The sequence below is a fragment of the Acomys minous genome (genome assembly GCF_964271855.1).
Source record: "Acomys minous genome assembly, chromosome: 3".
Lineage (NCBI taxonomy): Eukaryota > Metazoa > Chordata > Mammalia > Rodentia > Muridae > Acomys > Acomys minous.
In genome coordinates, this window is record NC_140485.1 from 80,903,456 (window position 1) to 80,920,492 (window position 17,037).

The 17,037-nt window shown below is 48.2% G+C and overlaps 1 protein-coding gene across 2 annotated transcripts; it reads right to left on the bottom strand.

The window, feature by feature from the left end:
* Positions 1-5,451: 5,451 nt before the first annotated feature.
* Positions 5,452-12,712, bottom strand: LOC311594981 (BPI fold-containing family A member 1-like). Of its 2 annotated transcripts, none has more exons than XM_084777249.1 (9): positions 12,578-12,712; positions 11,592-11,758; positions 11,264-11,423; positions 9,738-9,845; positions 9,283-9,432; positions 7,395-7,473; positions 7,034-7,097; positions 6,622-6,698; positions 5,452-5,591 (listed from the first exon to the last, which is right to left on the bottom strand). In XM_084777249.1, the coding sequence occupies exons 2-8, from the start codon at positions 11,752-11,754 to the stop codon at positions 6,658-6,660; spliced, it is 765 nt and encodes a 254-aa protein (XP_084633375.1). In that variant the 5' UTR covers positions 11,755-11,758; positions 12,578-12,712; the 3' UTR covers positions 5,452-5,591; positions 6,622-6,657. The 2 variants fall into 2 exon arrangements, with proteins under 2 accessions (XP_084633375.1, XP_084633376.1); XM_084777250.1 differs by having other exon boundaries at positions 5,452-5,630.
* Positions 12,713-17,037: the final 4,325 nt, after the last annotated feature.

Genomic DNA, 17,037 nt, shown 5'->3' on the forward strand with positions numbered 1-17,037 from the left:
GTGACTCCCACTTCTAAGAAAGATTTATGGGGGCTGGAGAGATGGTTCAGTGGTTAAGAGCACTGGCTGCTCTTCCAGAGGACCTGGGTTCAATTCCCAGCACCCACATGACACCTCACATGTCTGTAACGCCAGAATTTCTGACATGCTCACATTGTACAAGCATAACACCAATGCACATAAAATAAAAATAAATAATAAAAAACTTTAAAAGTTCTAAAAGATATTTATTTGGGGAGATCACTTATTATCTAGGGCGGTGGCTTGCTGGTTACGAGTGTTTTTGGTTCTTTTAGAGGACCCAGGCTTGGATCCTGCGCCTACCTTGTAACTCTAGGTCCAGCAGGTCTGATGCCCTATGCTTTCCTCTGGCATATGCATACATGTGATGCACATATCACATGAGCATGCATGTTCATATGTTATTTCATTTATGCTTGTATTTACACATGTCTGTGCATATGTGTTTGTGTGAGTGTATGCACACCCATGTGTTTGAATACCCACGGAGACCAGAAGAGAGCATCAGAGTGCTTGGAGCTGATGTTATGGAGGTTTGGGAGGTGCCTGCTGTGGGTGCTGTGATCTGAACTCCAGCAGGACAGAGCAGCAAGCACTTGTAACTACTGAGCCTCTCTCTCAAGTGCGAGGCTCATCAGGTGATCAGCAGAAACGAATAGATAGTAGAAAAAAGCTGGGCTATTTGGCTCGTCTGCGGTCTCTACTTTTCTGTCGTCTGTTCTGCTGTTCTTACTGTTGTGGTCCATCACTTCCATCATAATCAGCGTCTGTAGCCTTCTAAGGTGTCTGAAGGCCATTGGCTTCCAGTTCTTTTGTGCCAGATTAGGAAGGCATCGATCTCATGGACTGAGCAGGTCCTAGGCCCTCAGCTTCTTCCAATGTCCAAAGGGCCATTGTTGCAACTACTCAGCCCATGCTGTGAAACATCTGTCCTTGTGAGTGTGCAGCTGGGCAGCAAGTGGCCCCTTCGGTCCTGGCATCTAGATTAAAAGTGAGTGGACTTTCTGCATTCTCATTCCTCAATATCTTCTCTACTTTTCACAGCAAAACAAACTTTCTTCTTAATTATTGAAGATGGAGAGTCAAGGACCTCTGGACCGGGGCAGGACAGAAGGCTCAGTAACTAAGAGCACTCGCTACGGTCAAGGGACCCGGGTTCGGTTCCCAGCACTCATCATGTTGGGTGTCTTCCAACCACCTGTAACTCCAGCTCCAGGGAAACAGATACTGTTTTCTGGCCTCTGTGGGATTCTTCACGTATGTGTACAAATGTATACTCCTCATGTACATAATTAAACATTAAAAGCATGTCTTGTCTCTCTTGAGCGTGTGGCTCATGTTTTCTTTTTGTTCTAGGTTTCCTCCCTTGGATTTTCCAGCTGGTTCTTGCTTCTGTACCTGCAGCCCAGGGCTGCAAGCCTGTGACACTGAAGGGGGTCCTAAGGGTCACCTTCTCAAGATTTTTCTCTTGTTCTTCTACTGCCAACCGAACTATCAAACAGTTCTTAAGAATTTCTCCAGCAGAGTGTCCGTGACAACCCTTTCTGTTTAACATCCCCATAGTAATGTCACTCACCTCATTGGAGCCCCAGCCTAGGATTGACCTGGGTCTGCCTCCAGATTTTCCCATCTAGTTCTTTCTGCTTAGAAGATGTACTTTGAGGCATTAATGCACAATAGTGGATACATCAAACAACCCAGGGACCAGATATCTGATTTCTCATTATAGTAACAAAAGCTCATTTGTTCAGAAGGCAGGCAGTAAGGGGTGCCAACACATGTTCAAAATTCTTATCCTGGTTGAACATTCTAGCTAACCTAGAGTCCCCAAGCCTGATGTGTTTTGCTTGCCATCCAGGAAGACATTGGCTGGTGTGGCACAGTCTGAGCCACTTCCTTTGTGACCTTTTTGCTACTGTGAACCAAGTCATCACCTCAAGAACAAGCTCCTCCTCTAGGTATTGCCTTCAGCCCCTTTGTAATTAGACTAGTGAGGTCAATACCTTCCCAATAGTCCGCCACATTGTACAGGGATGGGGCTGCTTGAAGGCTCACGTAGTCAAACACTTGGCACTTAAGGGGGTTATGGAACTTTGAAGAGGGATCCTTGTTGGAGGGAGTACTTCACTGGAAGCTTCATCTCACTCGAAGTTCATTCTCTTGGTTCCTGCAAGTTGGTAGATACGTGATCTGCCAGTTTCCCGCTCCGGCTGTCTGCTGCCATGCCTCCCCTGCCGCCATGGATTCTCCCTCTGCAACCATAAACCAAAAGAGACTCTTTGCCTGTGAGTTGATGTCGGTTCATGACATTTTGTCACTGCAACAGCAAAGGGCCATGTTGTTTCCGTCAGTAACGCTATCATAGTAATGGGTGACGCTTGGATGCTTCGGCTCATGGAGCAAGTTCACTCTAGAAACAACCACAGGTCTCAGCGTCCATCGTGGAGTCATAGTCAACTCCTTTCCAAACGAGTATCTTGTCATCGATCTTTCTCTGAATCTTCTGGCCACCGGAGCCCATGCCAGTGTCTTCTCATTGGGGTGGCATGGCAAGCCACCATGGCTGGACCGTCACCATCCTACCCTCTTTCAAACTGTGTTGCCCAAGCCCTTGCTTAATTCACCACTGGTGAACCACTGAGTCCAAAGCCCAAGGACAGGAGTGCTTCAGTTTTCATTTCCAGTAAAGAGGATAAAACCCAGGGCCTTGGGTCTGTTCAGCACGCACTCTACTAATGAGCTCCACTCTCACCTATGTTTTTTATTGATAAATCTACTGCCCTACTTCAGGGACCAACAATTAATGTAAGGAAATTGATGAGTACCCTAGTAGCCAGTTGGACACTAATCACATTCGAAACAAATTTATTGCAGAAAGTGGGCTGGGCATTACATAGCTTAGTTGTAGAGTGCTTGCCTAGCAGGATTGAAAGCCCGAGTTCGACCTGCAGTGTTGCACAAAACTGAGGTGGTGAGTTGGTACATTTCTATAATCCCAGGATTTGGGAGATGGAAGCAGGAGGACCAGAAGTTCAAGGTTATTTTTGCTTATGTAGGGAGTTTTGATGTCACCACGTGCCAGAGATCCCTTTTTGTTATTGTTGCTTTGCTTTGTTTTTTATTTTTTTATTTTTTTTATTTTTGAGTTTTTTTTATTAATTTATTCTTGTTACATCTCAGTGGTTATCCCATCCCTTGTATCCTCCCATTCTTCCCTCCCTCCCATTTTCCCCTTACTCCCCTCCCCTATGACTGTTCCTGAGGGGGATTACCTCCCCCTGTATATGCTCATAAGGTATCAAGTCTCTTCTTGGTAGTGTTTGTTTGCTTTTTAAAGCACCAGGCTTGCCAGAAGCCCACGTTTTCATTCCTTGAGTGGTGGAGCCTGACTTCTGGCTCTGATAGGCCCACTGCTCACGAGGTCTGTGACTCTGGGCTTTGGGGGTCTCATATCTGAGGAGATGAGATGAAGTCCTTGCTGTACAGTGAGGCTACAGGCTGGTCCCTGTTGCATGAGGTAATAGTTGGCCCTCAGGCTTGGAGTGGACCCTAGCTTCCTGAGACCTGGAGCAGAGTCTGGCTGGGAGCCTTCGTTACCTGCATTTATGTCATTGTTCCTCTAAATGGTCTCTCTACTTTTAGAAGCAGGAAAGAGTTACACACAAAAATACATTTACACCATCCTCTGTGTCTGTGAATGTATGTTCATGTATGTGTATGTACACATATGTTTATGTGAGTGTGGAGACCAGAAGACACCCTTGGCCATTGCCCTTCAGAAGCCATTCACGTTATTTTTTGAGAGAAAGTATATCATTGATGTAAAACATGCCAAGAAGGTTTAGGCCTGATGGCCAGCGAGATCCAGAGAACCATCTCTGCCTCTTCAGTGCTGGGAGTACAAGCATATGTAATCATGCCAAGCTTTGTGAGTATATGTGTGAATGTGTGTGTGTGTGTGTGTGTGTGTGTGTAGGTATGTATGTGTGCATGTGTATGTGTGTGTGTGTATGCATATTGTGGCTTTTGCATATCGTTGCACCGATTTTCCGGGCTCCTTAGGAGACAATGGAAACTGGTGATATCAGGGAATTTGGGGATAATTTGCTGACCCAGGGTGTTTTCCTGCCTATAGTGCTGTGGGTGAGGCCTCCGGGTGGTTCTGAGTGCTGACGACTACGGTTCCTGTTGCTGAGCGCATCACATCCCTGACACAGTGGCTGCATGTGGAGCAGAACGGTGCCAGCACCCGAGGGGATATGCCCGCTCCTAAAAGGAGGATGTGTGAACCACTTGCTTGCCAGCCAGGATCCAGCATGTTAGTCAGCAAAGGAGGGCTATGAGGTATTTCCCTTGGTCATCCAGGAGTTACTGTGTCAGGAACGTCAGACAGCACCCGGGCCAGTATGGAAAGGCTGCTTTAGCTCACAAGGCTTCCAGGGCAGTGAGGCTGGCTGTGGGCAACAACAAGCTAAATGCTTTTGGCCCTGGGCTGGCCGATGCTGTGACTTGATAGTCACCGAGACAGCGGCACCCCCATTAGAGGTTGATATGCTGTTATTGGCTTGGTTATGGCATTTTCTCCATCTTCTTCTGAGATAGGGAGGTGTGCCCACCTGTCACTGCCTGCAATTTGCTTCTGAAGCCCCACACCTCTGCAGCATGGCACCTGTGCGTGAGGCTTGGCCTTCAGTAAGCACAGGAACAGGGAAGTTCTAGTCACCTGATAAATTGATGATGTCCTGAGAGTAGGGTACCCTGAAAAACCAGAATTGATTCCATACAACATCAACATTTCCCCTTCTCTTCTTGTTTCCTTAAAAATCAACTTTTCCCCCTAAACAATGAAACATGGCAACTCCAGTTAGCTTCTTTGTTGCTTTCCACAGCAGTTAGCACTTGGACCCCAGTACCTTTCCTCCTACTCCTTTTCTTTGTCATTTCCATCCTTGAGAACAGAAAAGAGGCCGTTATGACAGTGTGATTTAGCTCTGCATGGGTCTCCTTCAGGGCCTCCGAAGCATCTCCACACGGAGCGGCCACCATGCAGGCCTGCTTCTTCTGCTATGCTTAGTTTCCCTTTTCACAGCCCCGGTTCCCCTCATGTCCCAGCCTGAGCCATGGACCAGAGTCACCTGTGTCCTCACACGCCCTCCTTGCAAGTCCAGCTCTGCAACGTATCTGCTATCAGATGCTTTACTTCTTGTGTGGCAACCTGTGTGTGGACATCCATTTCTGAGAGCTTAGGCGCACCACCTAAGAACAGCAGGGCAGCAGCACTAATCCGCATTCAGCTGACCCCCAGCCTCAGCTGGGCAAGGCCACTCAGGCCTACGGTGTGAAGCTCTAGGCCCTAGAGTCTGAAGTATGGCCACAGGCTCCTTCTAGCCTCGAAAGTCTTAAGTAACGGTGAAGAACTCAAGACATTAGTGCAGACAAGGAGCTATTTTATTTAGTGATGATCACGGGGTTAATAAAGCCTGATGGGAAAGGAAGAGATCAGGGTCTGTCTAGAGAAGGCAGGCGTATCCTTTCCCAGGGCATGGCTCTCTTCTGTGAGCCGAGGGGACCTGGACAAGAAGCAGAAGGCTGAGCAGCAAGAAGTGACTCTGTTGGGAGAAGAATTTGAACAGGGGAGGAGCCTGGAGGTCAATGACTCTCACTGGTCCCGCCCCGTCATCAAACTGGGCCTCTGAGGGAAGGAGGCATGCTCATCCCCAAGGATAGAAGCTCAGCCATAGGAAGCCTGCCTCTTTGTGCACGTGTTTGGACATGTGTCTTCACATCTGTGTGGACTTGACTGTGTGTGTTTGCACATATGTGTAAGTATAGTGGTGTGAAGCTGCATGCATGTGTATCACATGTGTATCTGGCCGGTGTGTGTGTGTGTGTGTGTATGTGTGTGTGTATGTGTGTGTGTGTATCCATAGTGATGATACTGATGGTGGTGGTGATGATGATGGTGATGATGATGACAGTGTGTGTGTGTGTGTGTGTGTGTGTGTGTGTGTGTGTGTGTGTCCATGATGATGCATGTTTCTTTTTGCATTTGTGTTGATGTGGCACCTCCATTTCTCTACCTCTGTCAGCTTTTCTGTGGACCTTTGTGTGTATTTCTGTGTGTGTCCTTGTGGATGCTTGTCTCTTTTTAGACATTGCTATAACTTGAATTTCAGGTGTTCCCCTAAGGGCCCGGATGTTAATGGTGTAGTACCTATGGTGGCAATGTTGAGAGACAGTGGGATCTGTGGGAGTGGGGTCTTTAGGTGACTGGGGCATGTCTTTGGAGTGAACTGTGCAACTCCACCTCTTTCTGTCTCTCATTGTGTTTCTTGGCTATTGAGTGAATGGCTTCCCCTACTATAACACCTGCCTTATTATGGCCCCAAAGCAATGGAACAATTGGTCTTGGACTGACTGGGTCTGCAAAACTGTGAGCCAAAAGAAACCCTTTTTTCTTTATAACTTGATTATCTTAGGTCTTTCATTGCAGCAATGGAAAGCTGACTAATACTGATGACATTGTCCCTAGATCCACGCTTCCTTCTAGAAGGATAATGGCCAATCCTCAAATACTGAGGGATGTGGAGCAGAGCTCACCAGCTCATCCAAGGCAGCTCTTCCTTCCTGGGAAGCCTAGATTTTGAAGACAAATTCTAGTCCATGGATCAGTAATTCTGGACAACAAAAACAAACACAAAAGACAGATTAGAGTCATGATCTGGTGGTGAAGGAACTCAGGTGTGGTCAGTAGGCATGTTGGCCACACCCAGGCATGTGGGGGAAAGGTTGAGCCTCCTCCAGGCAGCTCTGCTGTTCTCAGGTCAAACAGAGAGGAAGGGGCTGGCTTTATCTCAGACTTACCTGCACCATTCATGGGAACAAAGGTAAACCCAAAGAGGGAGGGATGAGGTTGGTGAAGCCCAGCAGTCACATGATGTGCAGGGACCTAACCCCGTTGGGGAAACTGATGTCTCCTTAGAGGGGGAGAGGACCTGGAAACAACACTTACCAGCAATGTCATGCACCAGGGTGACGTCCAAATTGCTGAGAATCTCATTGACCAGAGGACATACCTGACCCAGGCGAGAAAGAGGAGTTAGGTACAGGGCCTCCTGCAAGTAGACCCTTGAAGAGGCAGCACATCCAAGGTGGAAAGTCAGGTATGCTTTCTACAGCCCAGAGAAGCCAATCAGTGTTTTTGGAGGGGGTAGAAAGAAGCAACATGGCTAGCTGGGTCACACGACAGATGGACTAATGGATAGACTTCATTTCTCATGCAGGGTAGCTCAGTTCTGTTCACTCAAGGTCTCTTTCAGCCAGAGAAGCCTTAATACTCAAGGGACAGGGGATTGGAATTTCTGGTCTCTTACCTTGCCTTGGACCAGGTCAGGAAGGACTTTAGTCAATATCCCTGTAAGGTTGTCTAGAACATTTTGAAGGGGAGTGACTCTGGGAAGAGAAAAGCCATAGATGTGACTCAGGGGCTTGGGGTTGGGCTGGAGGAGTTCAGCAGCCAACTGTGCACACTCGGTCTTGATACCGTGTAACTGAGACCAGCCTTCCCCACCCGTGTCCATGGCAGATGAACAGCAAGGATCCTAGTTGAAGAGATTTACACCCAACATATTTGTACGTGCACAGAGGAGTGTAGAATAAGCAAACACTTTTAGGGACATAGTGGATGCACGACGAGACTGTGTGGAATCCATGAATGCAGAATAGTGCTTAGTATGTAGTTGCCTGTGGGACTGTAAAGGAGAGCATCAACCCAGGGTACCTCAGATGAGGATGGCAGGTGTTGGTTCCCTTCTCCAACCAACCTGGCACCAGAAAGTCAGCTGTCTCACCATCCACATAGTAAAAACTCACTACCCTGATAGTTATTAGACTTCACTCCGTGTTTGACCTTATAAGATTTTCCTCCCAAGACCTCCAAGCCCTTGAGTATGCAGATGAAGTATCTTCTGAGACCCCTGCCCTGGCCAACGGTGGTGCGCAGCCATGCAAACCTTGCCCCAGAGACCCTGACCACCTCCCCAGGGCCACAGATAGCTCCCCTCCCAATAAACTGAACCAGTTCTCCAAAGCTATTCCCTGCTCTAGGTGTGTGTGTGTGTGTGTGTGTGTGTGTGTGTGTGTGTGTGTGTGTGTGTTCTTTACCCAAGCACTCACTGCTGACCAAGGACCCGCATTGCACCCACCTGCCTTGGCTGTGTTTCTTTCCCTCCAGCCAGTCAGCAATGGGCTGGCTACCCCAGAGAGAGAAGCAGAAATGGAGTGGAAGTTGTCATGGGGACTCAATGAAGTGATACACACAAAACCCAATGTATGTGCATGGTAAATGTAAGCTGTGGTGTGGACAGGTCCTGTACACCATGTATGACTGGGCCTTCCCATGTGACAGGAAACTGGAACAAGCAATCCAAATAGGCCCTACATCTATTCACCTCTTAGTAGGATTCTGTCAATATCTTCAATGTAGTTTTGTATTACAAATGAAAAAGACGAGACAAAATTGGAGACATACAAGTGAAGTTCATAAACCCAGTAGTAGATGGGGCTTAGACTCAAACTATTTATGACCTAGCTCATTAAAAAATTGGCCATACTCCTATAAATATGACTGCATAATAAACAGAATAATGTTAATACCATGTAGCTTTCTTTTTAAATAATTCACAGTAATACAATTTGTCTCTTTGTAATAATTAGATAAGATACTTTTATATGGAATATCTGTGAAGGTCCATGAAGTTGGCCAAACAGACAAAAAGTATTAATGTCATTAAAAAAAATCACAATGTGAGAGCTGGAGAGATGGCTCAGAGGTTAAGTTCACTGTCTGCTCTTCTGAAGGTCCTGAGTTCAATTCCCAGCAACCACATGATGGTTCACAACCACCCATAATGAGATATGGTGCTCTCTTCTGGCATGCAGGCCTACATGTAGGCTGAACACTGTATATTTAATAAATAAATAAATAAATCTTTACAAAAAATTGCAATGTGTACACTGTTGCTTCTTCATAGAATTAAAAATGGACTATTCTGCCTAACAAGGGATAAGTATTCATTTACTTCTCTGCCTGTCCAGGTCTGTCTATTTTTCCCTTTACTCACCAAACACACACACAACAATTTAGCCACCCACCCTCCTCCACACACACTTCCTTTCTGTCCTCTTATTTATCTATCCACCATTGTCCCGTCATTCCACACTGCTCTCTCTGGGTGGGAGAAGCTAGTCCTTTGGCCTCACCCATTGAGCAAGGTGATTTGCAGGCTGCCAGGGGAGTGGGTGCAGTCGCCAAGAACCAGATGAATCTTCCCTTGATTGTTTTTCACAGCTAAGACTTCTGCGGTGATGTTCAGCTTCACGGCCAGTTCCAAAAGACTTCCAACCACGGGCCTGCCAGAAAATGAAGAGACAGCCCATGAGCCTCTGTCTCTTCCTTGCATTTCAAGGGGGAGGGTTTCTTACTGTAAGGCGTGCCAGCCTCACGTTACCCTATCTTTTTCATACTTGCTCTCACCTTCCAAGTAGGAGAACGCCAGGTTCAGAGAGGACAAGAGAGTTTACTACGTGGCTAAGTTTGCTCGACACAACAGCAAATGTGCTAGGGTTGGGGACCAGGCATTTTCGGCTTCCCTGTAAGCCGCCGAGCTCTCCATCTGTAAGCCATCCCCTTACCCACCCCCTTGGGACCTACTCACGTGTTCACTTTGAGTCTCAAGCCCAGAGGGATGGTGACGTAGAGACGATGGCCATCAGGGCTCTGCACCAGGCCAAGTTCCAGGAGCTGGGGATCAGTGATTTTTATGCTGTCCAGAGGGCAACATTAGAGGGATAAAAATCAGTGTCTCAAGTCTTAAACCTGGAGACCATATTTTTTTAAACACAAATTAACCCATCTTGGAGAGAGAGCTGGCCACCTGAGATGAGGAAGACGGTCTTTCAGTCGCAGCTATCTTCCTTAAATTCTGCCTGAATTGAATCCTAATATACAAGGGTCTCTATCCATCTTGGGTCTAGAAGGTATTTGAGGAGACTGTGCATGACAGTGCAGAACCTTTTAAAGCAAGCGGATAGACAGCTCTTTTGTGTGTGTGTGTGTGTGTGTGTGTGTGTGTGTGTGTGTGTGTGTGTGTGTAGATATATAGAAGATTAGCTGGACATATAGAAGGTTGGATGGAAGAGGAAGTAGTTAAATGAAAGGAAGGAAAGATGTATGTATGTATGTATAATATATGTCTGTCTGTCTGTCTGTCTGTATATATGTATTATGTATGTATGGAATGTCAGTGCACACATAGAAGATGCACGGGCAACTATAATAAACCCAGCACAGGACTTAGGGCAGAAATCACTTGCTCTGTCATTACCAGCAGTAGCAGAACAGCAGTGCTTATCACAGCAATTAAAGAGCAGAAGTTGGAAAGATTGCAGAAGGGTGGGTGGAGCCTTCTCTGAGCCATTCATGGCAGCCTATTTACCTTCCCTGGTCTTCCTCACAGTCTTCGTCTCCAGCTCACGGATGGAGAAATCAAGCCAGGGAGAGACCAGGTGCTGACCTTTGTACACCTAGCACAGACAGTTCTTACGGAAATCACACTGAATTCTGTCTGATGGTTCTCTAAGTCAGGAAGCAGTGGCCTGTGAGGCTGGGAGTCTCGGCAATGGCTTTGGTCCAGTCTTACTAAGGGCTCAGGCTTGGGTATCTGGTCATGGCAACAAGCTCTCCAGTGTAGCTTTGTGTTTAGGAAGCTCTCAAGTGGCTCATGGGAAGCACCACATCAGGTCTTAGGCTCAGGTGATGCAGATGAGGAGGATGGCCTAGTGAGCACTCACGTTCCTCAGGTGGGCTGAACGCAGTGACTGTGGTGGGTGGAAAAGGCCCTAGTTTGGGGCTCCTCTGAGTTCTGTTCCTGACTCTGCCTCACCATCGCTATGTGAGCAGTGCACATCTCTGTGCCTCAGTTTTCCCATCTGGGAACTGGGGATCATGGAGCAGACAGGGAAGGCTTGTCACAGGCGTAATAGGTGCTGCTGAGGCCCAGGATGTGCATCAGGACTGGGGGCAACTGCAGGTGCAAAAGGGCCACTGTTCCTGCCAGAGTGGCAAGAGTGGCAAAAGGGCCACTGTTCCATCCATGCTCAGCCCATCCCTTTCCCTTGGCAGAGCTGGAAGACCCTCAGTTGTCAGTGGGAACCAAATCCCTCTTTGGGGCTGGCTACTCACTCAAGGATGCTGTTCAGGAGAGGGAGGGATGACGTCAGTTTTCCAAGCAGGCCCCCAACCAGGCCATTAGAATTGCCTCCTACAGACTTTACAGCATCCAGGAGTGGAATGTTTTCCAGGATGCCCAGCAGTCCCCCGGACAGCAGGCCATGGCTGAGCGCTGCAAAGGAGAAAAGGGAGTCACATCTGCCAACTCCAGGTCCTCACACCCTCTTCCTCTCTCATGCTTCCCTTCTTGGTATTGGGGTCATTCGATAAACTAGGGCACACGTGTGTAAACACAGACACACACGCGCGTATACCCTAAAAGAGACTGTGATAGACTCACCGTTTGTGAAGCTTCCAGCAAGATGATTTGTAGGATTTAAAGGCAGTCCTGGAGTCACAGCCAAAGGCAGGCCCTGGTTCTGTGACAAGGGCAGGCCTGCCAGCTGGGCTGCGCTCTGGGCCAGCAGTCCACAGAGGACAACAAGGCTCCCAACTAGTAACATCTCTCTGCAGACAGAATGAAAAGCCCACCACAGCGTGCATATCAGAGGATTCTCTGAACAGCCTCCTCTGCTCCCGGGGGTGGCGCTGTCACTGTTTCCTCCCAGAACCCCAGGGGCTGATAACCAGCAATAACAGTTAACGTGGGCAGAGCGGTCTGTCCCAGGCTGATGCATCCAGTCACCAACTGCATTGTCACCACATCGTCAGCACAGGCAACCCCTACTGCACAGTTGGCGCAGAGGCCCGGTGACTCTAGGCAGTTTCCCCCAGCATCACAAGTTGTAGCTGTGAGAGGATCTGAGGCCATGCCTGGCTGGCCCGGAGGCTTCTGTTTAATTAAGTGACCATCAGATTTCCTCTGGGTCTGGGGGATGTGATTGTGGTGGCCTGCCCCTTTGCCCTCATCCCTGCTCTTCAGTGTGGACGAAGAGGCTCCAACATGGCAGAGGCTGAAGATCTGAAGTGCCTGGCCATCACCTCTGCTAAGGGATAGTCCTTTGGTCTGTGTTGAGGCCATGATGGTTTGTGGATACCATCAAGAGCCAGATAATGCCAAAGGTCACATGACCACAGATAGCATCTCAAGGCGTGATGGTAACTTTGTTAACATTTCTTCCCTAGAGCTTTTGCTAAAGGGGGATGGAGAGAGCTATCACTGTTGCCTCTCTCTTGGAAAGGTGAGCGAATGATCAGTCCCCACCCCTGACCATGGCCAGCCCCAGTTATTGACAGTGTAATCTGCCATCACCATCCTGCAGTGAGGGGCTTGGCCTCCTGCTACCCAGAGCATCTGTGGAGAGGAAGTGTCGGTGGGGGTCTCACCTGCGTCTCAAGGGCTCAGTGGTTGTGTTGGGCTCCTGTTCTTCCAGCTTCTGCCACAGAGGAATCAACCTCTTTTATAGAATGGAAATTGGGAAAGCTGATATTGGACAATGGACTTCGCGATAATTCCAACTTCCGCAGTGTGGAAGCGTCTTTCAGGGCCCTCCAAAGTAAATAATTGTCCATCACCTTAGTGGGTGTGTCAGTTAAGCTGTTTGGTCCACAGGTCAAACAAGAAAATTTGAGATGTCTGCTTACTCAAGACTTCACGGTTTCATGCACAAGGCAAAGGTTGGAGACCCAGGTTTACGAGTGGCTGCAGGATCAGATTTTCAGTTTTGAAAGGAAGGGTCCAGTCAGAGCCCTCAGGAACCTTTACCTTGCTCTTATATCTGTAACCTCTTGTGCCCTGGTCCCGTTCTTTCCGCAGTTGGCAAATTCTTGTGCCCACAGCATTAGGAGTCAAGCTACATTTGCCCTCACTATCTTGAGCTACCCATTGATTTCATTTGTGCGTGTGTGCAGGTGGGTCTTTTGTTTTTCAAGGCCCTGGTGCACGGCAGGCTCATGCTTGTAGGTCCTCATAAGATCTTGGGATAGAAAGGCCGCTGCTGTTTTGATATAGAGGAGGAAGCTGAGGCCCAGTTAGCACAAATGTTCCAGACAGGAAGTGGCAGAGTTAGAAGTCACCTCATTGGGTAATAATGGCAAAGAATCCTTGCCAGACATGAATGCTTGGCAGGGGTCAGGCTGTGCCAGGTCCACTCTGGGGTCTGGGTTTCTACTGTGAGACACTGGGGTTCAAGCCTCCCCCACACTCGCTCTCCAGTTTGAGTTCCCATAGGGCACGCCCCACTTCTGTGTTCTGGAAACATCTTTTTGCATTGCCAGGCTTGAGGGGTCCTGCAGCCTCTCCGTATCTCCCCTTAACCAGATTCGTTCCTCAGATAAAGTACTCAGGCGTTGTTCTACACTATGTAGGCCTGTGAGGACTATTTTACAGAGGGAACCACTGAGTCATGGATAGGCCGAGGTCTTGCATTGTGAACGTGACCAGGCCACGCTACGGTAGCATAGATTGCCTTGAAATCACTTTGAAGCCCAGGCTGACCTTGAACCTTATCCTCTTGCTTCAGACTCCTGAGTGCTGGGGTTACAGGCATGCTCCTGTGCCTGGTCTGAGAGGAGGTCTTGCTCTGCACAGGCTCCTGCTCTGGGTAAAACGGAGGAGGTAGGTAAGGCCTGGGAAAGAGCTGGGAGCATGTGTTCAGTTAATGGAAATCTTTGAAATCTGGAGGCTGGGAATGGATTATGGCTGAAAACAGGGCAGGTTGGGTCCTAGCTGTATGCTGACCTCAGCAGGCCACTCCAATTGTGGAAGCTCTTTTCTCCTGCGTAAGATGGAGACAGCCTCACTCACCTCAGGGCTTCGGGGAGTGCACTGTTGGGGAGCTGGTGAAGTAGGCGCCCACACATTATTCCTATTTACCTACCACCCGCTGATTCCAACGACTGCAGAAATGTCTTCATTTCCCGCTGAGGTCTCATTTCTGTCCCAGGGACTTTACCCGTCCCCAGGTTCTCAGAGGAGGCTTGTCCTGGAAAAACAGGGACACCACGGGCCACCTGGTTTCCTCAGATTTAGCATTTAGCATTTAATGTCTCCTCCTGGGACACTCAGCATCGTCTATGCCCCTCCCCCTTTCAGGGTCACAGGCAGAACTGTGGGCAGCCGTTAGCCCAGCTGCCTGCTCCCATCTAAGCCCTCTGGTTCACTGTCTGTCCTTGGGTCATTCACTGTCTCGGCCCTGGACAGAGGAGTTGGCATAGGCTTTCTCTGTTCCCTACTCAGCCTGTCTGTGGGGTTTCCTGAGTCCACCGTGCTGAGTTCTGTCTTGGAGAGAGTGTGTGATGCCTTTTGGACCCTCTGGGCTGTGCGTTCTCTTCAGTCTATCTTGCATTCCTCCCACCCCTACTCCAGCATAGGGAACCGTCTAGTCTTGAGGGCGGGAACTCTTGTTTCACCCCCTGAGATGTTCATTTTCGACACTTTGCGGAGTTTAAAAAGTCCCAGAACAGGCAAACACACCAAAGTAACGTTCAGTAAAGGTCGTCTCTTTGTTCTGTGTGAACTTGTATGGATTCTAACCTGGTATGACTTTTTGTAACCATCATAATATGGGCTGGGGTATTTGAATCAGAACTCCCCCATCGTACTGCAATTGGTACCCACCCTCCTGTTCTCACTAGCTTGGCCCAAGCCCCAGACTTTGAAACTTAATGCCCCATCTCTGCTTTTGCTGGAATTGCTCCTGGAGACATCCCATGGGCTGTGTGCTTGGTGCCCCAGCAGGGATGCTTCTGAGCAGGCAGCCAGCAGCAGGACACACACAGCTAATGTTGCTGACCCAGCATTTCCACTGATGAGGCCCCTTATGCTTCAGAGAAACTGTGGGTGGTGTTCTTCCCCGACCCTTCCCAGACAGTGACTGTATTCAGGAGCCTGTACTGGTGGTGTGTGTGAATCACAATTTTGTTTGGGTTTTTACATTAGCCAAGCCAGAAAGGCATAATTTGTCAAGGCTTCAGAAAAATCTGCCTCACAGAAAATAGCCCTCCGAGCTATAGCCACAACCCACACAGGTTCCATGTTTAAAGAACAGAGACAGGTTTCTCCTTAACATATTACAGGTTATCCCGGTTCATTTTCTAGAAATGTAGGAATGGGATGGAGGGGCAAATTTAAGGAGATTTTCAGATGGACTTGGAAACTCGAGAGGGTAGAGAGAGAAGGGGGGAGGGGAAGGGTTAGAGGGAGGAGAGAGGGAGAGAGAGAGAGAGAGAGAGAGAGAGAGAGAGAGAGAGAGAGAGAGAGTCAGTTTGATGGGAAAATAGATCTAAAGGGTCTTCTTCAGCAGGGCTAGCCACAGGCAAACTTCCCTTGCCTCAAGACCAATCTCTCCAGCATCAAGAATAAACAGTAACCAAATCCTCTTAGGAGACACTGGGGACTATACCGCTTGTTAAAATCCTTTGAAGGAAACTGAGGTTAAAAGAACTCTGTGACCTACCTGAGGTCGCCTCAGCTAGAGAGAAGTGACAACAGGCTGTCATCGTTTAGGGACATATCATTAAAGTGCCTTTCAAGGACAATTTTGCAGAGTCTTCGGTTCTGAAAGAACTGACCATGCCCTCTGGACATGTCCTCCTATGGGCCACGGTGTCAGTAGGTTCAGAGATGCAGACCTGACAGGGCTCAGCAGCAGCTAAATGACTCTGCGAAGGATGTTTCACCCCACACCCTTTTCCTTCTCTTTCTCTTTCTTTTCTGTTTCATTCATTTTTTGAATTAAAAAAATTGTAGTAATAACTCAAGCTAAAGTCTACCCCCTTAGTGGACTGTAGATTATGAGCTACAGCACTGTTAACTATAGAGACCATAAGGGAAATCTGTGGAACACTTTCAAGGCTTCTCTTTGAGATAGGTTACCTCACATATACCATGGTGTTAACCACAACCACCTCCCAAGGCTGTGATAGGTGAAATTTTGGGGAAAATGATATAACACCAATTACATACCTGGATTCAGAGGCTGCTTGGATCCCAAAGGGCAAGGAAGGGCTAAGGCACTAGAGGCAGAGCCTGGACAAAGTTTATGGCAATTTGGGGATAGTTTTCTGTTTTAACCACCTGCCATTGTGGACCCCAGGAGCATCAGAGGGGTCCATATTCAAACAAGCTCTTTTTTTGGGAGGGTGTAAGTGTGACGAATCTCTACCTCTCTGAACCTTAATACGAAGACAGACTTGGAGAAGGCCAGGAGGAATGTAGACAAAAACTGTCCCCCAAGGAAGCAAGCAGCCTTGTGGCCTGGCCCTCTGTGTTTGCTCTTTGACTCAAGAGCAGGAAGAACCCTGCAAGCCAAAGGCTATCAAGTGGAATGTTTGGGAACATGGTGTTTAGGGTTGCAAATCACTGGTGAAGCACTTCGGATTAGGGAGTTTGCATTGAAAGATGGAGACAAGCAGTTCCCTGGCCCTCTTCTCATCGCTGAGCCGTTGACACTTCCTTGTTTGAGCTTGTCAATTCACCTGAACCTGCATTTCATCATGTTCCCCTTGGGTGGGAGGGAAGGCTGGAGAGGGGTGTTAGAAAGGAGGGAAGGAGGGAGGGGGGACTTCAGGGTAAGGGTTCACAATTAAGAGTGTGAACTTCGGGATCTGGCTGCCTGTGTGCTATTGACGGGGCTGACAGGGCTGATATGGCCATTTCCTCCCTGTGTGACTTTAGGCAACTGAGCTTTTCTTTCAGAACTCTCATGTGTAAACTGGGTGGCAGTGTTCTATCTCACAGAGTCACTGTGAGACACTTAATGAGATGCTGAAGACTTGCCAAGTGCTTATAATATCTGCTACTATTATCTATTTATTTTTATTTATGTGTATCTATGTGTATGTCA